This window comes from Trachinotus anak, unplaced genomic scaffold (assembly GCF_046630095.1).
Source record: "Trachinotus anak isolate AG129_WGS33_773 ecotype Australia unplaced genomic scaffold, CSIRO_AGI_Tana_v1 ptg000025l, whole genome shotgun sequence".
In the NCBI taxonomy this organism is placed as follows: domain Eukaryota; kingdom Metazoa; phylum Chordata; class Actinopteri; order Carangiformes; family Carangidae; genus Trachinotus; species Trachinotus anak.
Genome location: NW_027273876.1, coordinates 16,214,113 through 16,221,802, shown reverse-complemented (window position 1 = coordinate 16,221,802; position 7,690 = coordinate 16,214,113). Strand labels below are relative to the sequence as shown.

The window sequence follows — 7,690 nt, the reverse complement described above, 5'->3', positions numbered from 1 at the left end:
ACAGTCAGTCACTGGTGATCAATAAATAATGCTAAGTCAACAGTCACACGTTCAGCAGCCACCCACAGGTCTGTTTTAGTGTAGCCCATCCCTGCCAATATGAAATTTTAATCATCTTCATTATCAATATTTTAGAGGGGTTTTTAAACACTGTGGATCCTGAGGGCTGTTAGCATTCTGAGCGTGGTTCGTCCTGACTGACATTTGACCTCGCTGGTGACAGAGGAAGCATAAACACAATAAGTGACGAAAGAAACAGGATTGATTTCATTTCCAACATGGACGCTACTTAGCTTCAGTTTCTATATGACAGGTTTTGTCACTCTGCCTCCCAAACAGCAACTACATGATGACATGCATTTCCAGCGGTTTGACAGCAGAGACCGTGTCAGCAGCCTTAAACCCTGGCTCGCAGCAGAGGTGGCAGAGAGCGGTTCGTGTGTGTGACCTTGTAAAACAGGTGGTGCATGAAGCTGGTCACAGGACTAGCTGGAGGACCGCTGCAGACAAGAGCACACTCCAAGCTAGCTCACTTTTTCACTGTTAGCAAGCACAGGTCCGCTCGGTTGAAAACCGGACAATAGACTCCTTTATACTTTATACTCCAGCAGGACGAGATCATGCAACACGGGAAATAGACTACAGAGTATTATCACAGCAGGAGAAGCACAGGTGTAACACCATGTTCATGTGATGTAATGGATGGATTTTAACAACTTATGAGCACAACATCATCATGATGGTTGTATGATTATAAAGTTGCTCATCGAAAGATTAAAATTGGATGGATAATTGTGGCTCAGTGATGATACAACAACGCAACTAGCAACCTAATCTTAAAAGTAAGAAAAGCAGGGTGTGTATGCATAGTCTACTGAAATAGTTAATAATTCAACATCTACCTTTATCTCACTCTTTGCTACATGCAAATATATTTTTTGTTATGGTCGATTTCAAATGAATGTTTCTGGGTCAGTGTTTTCCACCGACAAAATGACAGTCATGCAGATATTTAGTCCTTTTCTCATCTGTCAATATTTGAATCAATGCCATTTATCCTTCTTCCGCAAGGTTAAAAGCTGACAGTGCATGTAGTGTAGTAAGTAGAACATAGCCTACAGGTGATTTCATTTTCATGGAGAGTTCATGCATTACCTACACCAACGCAAGACACAATAGGTTTAGTGTTCCGTGTGACTTGCTCAATAAAAAGAAAGACGGTAACTGTGGAAACTGATTTATTGATGTGCGATGAATAATACATGATAAACTGGAACATACATGCATGATACATGATGGATTTAGTTAATCAGTGTTGTGTATTCATCGATCACTGTTGAAACACAGGTAAAGAACCTCTGTAATTGTTTGCACCAGCAAAAATTGGTCTCAGCACAGGAAAATGTTCATTTCTTTAAAACTATAAACACAATGAGCCTGTGAGAGCAATCATCATTAATCATTTTACCTGGCTCGGTGTCTCTGCCTCTTTAGGGCCAGCTCCAACAGTTTCTGCTCAAATTTACTGTCATTAGCTGACTCAGAGAGACAAAAATTCAAAACTATGTCAAACCAGACTCTTTGATCATGCCAATGATGTTGATTAATGAGACTAAGGAGGTTTTTTGTTTTTTTTTTTTTTTGGAAGATGTTTTTGCAATTATATTTTTTTTAATTCAACTGAATGATCCAAAGGGAGCTACCACCATACAAAGACACTCAAACCTCAAGCACCTAATGTGATCAAAGTATTGCCCAGTCTTTTTGGTGAACTTTTCAGGGGTGAGGGAGTCTACACCACAGCTATGGTTATTTTAAAACTCTTCAGCCCCGACCACTGTCAGCTGATTTGGATATCCAGATCCATACAAATATCAAATACATTTACAAATTAGATTTGCCTGGTTTTCGATGAGGGGCTGTTTATCCTTTTTTTTTTTGGTTGTTAACCCACAGCTCCAAGTTGTTCAGCTCAGCCTCACAGTTAACACCTGTGATAAACAGGCACATGCATGTTAACAGGTGTCCAGTTATACTGTCCAGTTAATCCACATCTTCCAGACCAGGCTGAAGTCAGTGAGTTTTATTCTTAGTGGCCACTGATGCCAAAGTCCAAATAAATGTGATATTTGTTGAAGAAAAAGCCATTCCACCTTACAATATATTACATTTCTCTAAACCCAATCAAGTTTTTATCATGTCTACATCGCATATTATCTTCTGTGAGCAATTAAGTTATTATCTTGGGTGCACAAGTTAATAACCTATGCAAACAAGATTGGTATCCTTTACTGGATAACATCGTGTGAACAAGAAAAGGAACTTGTGTGAACAAGATCAATATCTTGTGTGAGAAGAAAACTTGTGGAGATAAGGTAACCTAGATGATAACTCGTGTAAACAAGATCAGTATCTTGTGTGAGATGGCAACTTGTGGAGACGAGAAACAACTTGTGGAGATACCTCTTGTGCGAATTAGATAATATTTAACAATATCTAGCAACTAGATAAAAACTTGTGAACACAAGATAGCAAGTTGGATAAACTAGACAATAATGTGTGAACAAGATCTCAAAATATTACCACCTTCAGGGACCCCTGACAAAAGCCATTCTGGGAGATGCAAGAAATCAACAACTTAGGTAGAAGTACAATCAAAAAGCCAAAAGCAGATTTCACAACCACGTAAATTACAAACCTCAGTCACAGTACTCCACCCTAACAGGGACCTACTCTGATACGAGCTGTGTCCTTCACATCACGCTGGAGAGAACAGCCTGACAATCGAGCGAGCTCTGAAATAGACATGGAAGCTTGCAGGCCTACATGTACGAGTTATGGTGTCAGTGAAGTGTATACAAAGAGTAACCCAATGTTTATGGCTAAACAAAAAACAGGAAAGTTACGGTTGAGTGCTGCTCTGGTGGTTTGCAGCTCTGCCACTCGTCTTGGTGTGTGGCTTCAGAGGTCCACCCACTGAGTCCATGGTCCCTCCTTTTCTCACCTTTCTGTCTCTTTTACTTTAGTTTAACATCCCATGCTGTGTTAACAGAACAAAATGATGATGACTGGGCGATACATTCAGAGTGAAACAACACCCAGAGCCACACCCAACACAGTGTGGTTGCATCGCTTTCACCCAACCTCAGGCTTAAACCAAACACTGGCACTGAATGCTTTTTATTGCTGTCTCATTTTGGCTTGTTGGTGTGTTTGTGTATGTGTGTGTCACTCCTCCCTCGCTCCGCTTCATCTTGGTTTTTTGCTGGTATGTCCCTCCTCTTTCAGCTCATTTGACCCCAATCTCTGTGTCTGTCAGCCCCATTTTGGCTCCATTTTGAATGGCTCCGTGTGTGCGCATTAGATCTATCTATCTGTCCATTTGCTGCTTGATGTCTTGTGTGTATATGTGCTTGTATGTTAGGTGTGGGCACACACACACACACACACACACACACACACACACACACACACACACACACATACACACACACACACCCTTCCACCCCCTTCGCGTCTCTTTCCCTCTTTGCTCTGCAATAAGAGCAGCTGTGGTTGACGTGAGGCCAGATCTGATTCAATTGCAGTGCAGGACTTAAGGCTATTATCCTCTGTACACTGGAGGAGGAGGGAAGCACAGCATAGCTGCTACAGCAATGACAGGTCTGATGCTGCCTTCTAGAGAGGGCTGAGAGTAAGAAATTCAGATTTCAGAGGGGGGAAAGTGCAAAGAAACTCCTTGAAGGAGACCATGTGTGTTGTTTTTTTCTCAACTGGACAAAATACTTTGGTTATTGCAAAATAGCAGGAAAAATCTAGACCGGTGGTGTGTGATAACTATATCCATATCCAGTTCAAATTCCTGTCTTTCAGTTAACCTTTTCTGGTTTGCAATGTGTCTCAATACAAAGCGTTATAATTATTCCAGGGTGTGTGTGGTGACGTTCAGTGTTAATTTCATCAACCAAAACTATTACAAAAATGTTTATTGGCGACCTTTCATCGGAACAAAAATGAGTCTAAAATTAAAGAAGTTACTTGTAAGTTTTCTCTGCCTCCGAATGTGGTTTCTTGCCAGGAGCGAGTGGTGGTGAGGTTATAATACGACCTCTGAGCAGTGTTACGCCTTCAGGGCAGACTGGGGGCTACGGTGAGTCGCTATTGGAAAGTGAACAGATGGACCAGGGCTAGCTGGTTAGCATGCTAACTCCAGCAGGGTAGAAGAATAGAGAGTTAACCTTCGCGTGGCTTTCCACCACTGGTGAGTGAAGGAATGAAGTTTGATTCTGAACTTGCAATGTTTCTTCTTCACTAGTAAGTAAACAGTTGTTATTGCTAACGCTAGCTATGTAGCAATAGCAAAACTTACAATTAGCTCCTTTGAATAAAAGATAAACTTTAAAAACAAAAAATTTGACAAAATAAGCAAAACACTTTTCAATCAATAAAAACTAAATGATAAAGTCAAAGACAGAGCAACTCATTAATGCAGTCGCTGCAGTTATTGAACAACCAGCTAAACTGTAGATCGTCCGGCCATTGCTCACAAATATGTCTTGGTCTGTTGTGCTAAATAGTATCACACATTTCAGGAGCCTTTTGTCTCTGTCACTAATGTTAATATTAGCTCATGTTAGCTAATGTTAGTGGTCCCGTCCAACTGACAAACCAGAAAACATGCACTCCAACATCATTAAGGGCTGTGGACGCAATGTTAGGCTAATGTTTGCTAGCAACTAATGGGTGTGAGTGCAGGTTTTAATGTAGGCTGTCAACCATCTATGTCTTTCTCTACAGTAAATGTTAGAAAATCATTGCATTATTGTTATCTAACTATTTAACAGGTAGAGCACATAGCCGCAGTAAAGCTAGATGAGTATGAACGACAAGGAGTAAGCAGCTTTGGAAACGACAACTGGATTCACTGGTCTCCAAAAAAGGTATGAAAATTAAAATCCATGACAAAAATTTCACTAATGAGAACCAAACCAAAATATTTACTTTTATTGTTGTGTGAAGTTTTCTATGCTGTGACTAAAACAAGTCAATATCAGGTGCCAAAATACACTGGTGACATTTGTCGTCTTTGCTATAAATTTCTCTCGCCACCAGAGCCACACTCCCACACGCTGTCTTGTATCAGTTACAGGCTGCTGTAGATCAAGGCGACAGGACGTGTTTGTTAGAGGGGGAGTTGTATTTTTTTTTCTCCCCTGGTTTTTCTGAGTTCCTGAGCCACTGGAATGCCTGGAGGATGTAATTCTGACCTAGTGTACAAGTTGGGAATTCCCCACATCTGACTTTGAATTGAATGCAGCATTATTCTTACAAAGCCAAAAGGGATGAAGACAGAAGTGGTTAAGGAAAGTGTTCAAAGTGAAGTGTGAAGGGAGTTGATGCAAGAGATGTGGGGGGAGAAAAAGAGATCAAACACTGGTTTAGCTAGATAGAGATAGAGCTAGAAGGAGGCAGGAAGAAAATGAGAGAGAAAGGAGGAGAAGGGTGGGGGAAATGAGTGATTAAGGGAAGGAGATGGAGACATGCTGAGGACCTCTACAGCTTAATTAGGTGCAGAAGGAGGAGACACCTGCCAGATGAACACCCCCTCCCCTTTTCTCTTTCTCCCCCTCACACACATGCAAATCTTTATGAAAAAGCAGTCCTTCAAAAAAAAAAAAAAATAAGAACACTTAAAATCAAGCATCTGTTAGTTGGTCACATCTGCATTCTGCTGGTGGGAGACCTTCCCCAAAAATGTCCTCCTCCATCTACCCGAGGCGCATGAGCCACTATGAATAATGTAACAGGGAGGGGTGGAGGCCACTGAGCGTGTGTGCACAGAGAAAAAAAAAAAGGGGTAGTTCCTCCTCCTTTTCCTTCACCACCCCCTTCTTTTTTCCATTCTCCTCCCCTCCCCTGTTCACCCAACCCCCTAGCTGCCGGCCGCACTGCAGAAGGTCAGAGAGAGAAGAGGAAGAGGCGCGAGGCAAAGACACAGAGAGGCTGAGGGAGAGACAGGGGTGGGGTGCTTGGATGTACATGAACATGCCGACAGGAGAGTGTGTGGCCGAGCGATGACAGCAATGCTGAGCCCAAAGATCAGACAGACCAGGAGAGGTAGGACATGGTTTACTTGCACTACCTTCACATGTACAGTACCTGCCAGCTGCATTAGCTGCCTGTTCATCCTTAACTCTGCACTGTCACCTAATGTCATATCTGACAGGGATCGGATCAGAGGATGTGTTAAGGATGGAGTGACTCTTGCTGAACACTGACCTGCACTTTTGCAAATATTGTCATTTGAAAAAGTGCTTTCTCCACTGTAATTCTTATTTCACACAAGAACACGTCTACAGAAACACTTTTCCTCCACTCCATCTGTTTTCCTGCTGCAGTCATGTATTTCTGAATGAAGCGGTTGGTCTGCCCACGCAAGCAACCTCTCCTGCACATTAGCATTCTACTACAGCTGGCCGACGCTGCCAGTGTGAATTCTATTAAGAGGAGCGAGCAGCATCTCTAGTTTCATCACTGCAACGCTCAGCACTAACAGGCAACCGTCAGCTGCTGCTGCTGCTGCTGCTGCTGCTGTGTGCGTGTGTGCGTGGATGGATGTTTTAATATGTCCATGTGTGCAAGTGTGTGTGTCCTTCCCTCCTTCCTTGACACTAATCTCCATGACTGCAATTATATACTGTAGCTGGAGCTGATTAAAATGAAATGAATAGTTCCCGAGAATGGGAGAGTGATGTGTAAATCCTCTGCCGGAGCAGATTGAAATTGTTAGCAAAGTGGATTAAATCTACATTTGCATATATTAAGAGAACAGAACAGATTCAGCTGAATTAATGAATCACTGTGTACATTTTGGGCATTGCACTTAATTGATCACAGTTTTTTGTGGAAGATGATTGTTTGACATTAACAAGCATTAAGGTCCAGTTTTGAGCTCATCAAGTGAGAAAGAAGGTCTCATGTGGATTTACAGAAGATCCAAATACGTAAAACAAAATGCAGCTGTCATGTTAAAAACCACTCATCTTGCATTTGTGTTAAGAAAGTGGAAATTAAAGAGATTTGAGCGACTCTATGATCCTGCGTGAGAAGCATTCTCCGCATACCTTCTGCAAATTGGTGCTTCACTGCTGACAGCATCACATTTGTTGCATGAAGCCCATGAATAAACGGGTATGTGACAGATGTAGTCGTGTAGTCCGTCCTCAGTTAGGGTCAGAGCAGGTCATGAAAGGGACACAAACACTAACCAGCATGCATTGCGGGAGGATGAAACTACTTCTGACGAGCAAACTGGAACGTGAAAGAGTACAATCCAGGTATAAATTAATAATATAATTATCATTTACTTTTTTTATTGATCTTTCATAGCTATGACAAAAAAAAAAATCAATTCATCATCAATATCTGCTTCTTAAAAGACAAATCTGGCTGCTATGCTTCAGTAACTGCTACAACCATCAGCAAATTAAAGCTGTAGCAGGGCCCTGGCTACATTTTTCTGTGGCTGGCATCAGAAATCTAGTAGCAGCTTTAATTGCCCACATGTCAGCTGCTTCATTCTCTTGCTGGTGTCTTTTTTGATCTGCGTTACCATGGTTTTATGATCAAAGTCCTGCAATGTAGCAACACCCTGACATTCTGCCTTTTTGAAGCATATGAATGAACACCC

The 7,690-nt window shown here is 41.8% G+C and overlaps 1 protein-coding gene across 1 annotated transcript in view; it reads left to right on the top strand.

The window, feature by feature from the left end:
• The first annotated feature begins 365 nt into the window (after positions 1-365).
• arhgap22b (Rho GTPase activating protein 22b) overlaps positions 366-7,690 on the top strand; it is a 38,342-nt gene continuing 31,017 nt past the window's right edge. Inside the window, exons 1-3 of the mRNA XM_071463007.1 lie at positions 366-4,261; positions 4,845-4,940; positions 5,937-6,117. Of these exons, the coding sequence (XP_071319108.1) occupies positions 6,075-6,117 (43 nt within the window). The 5' untranslated portion in view covers positions 366-4,261; positions 4,845-4,940; positions 5,937-6,074. The remainder of the gene's footprint in view (positions 4,262-4,844; positions 4,941-5,936; positions 6,118-7,690) is intronic.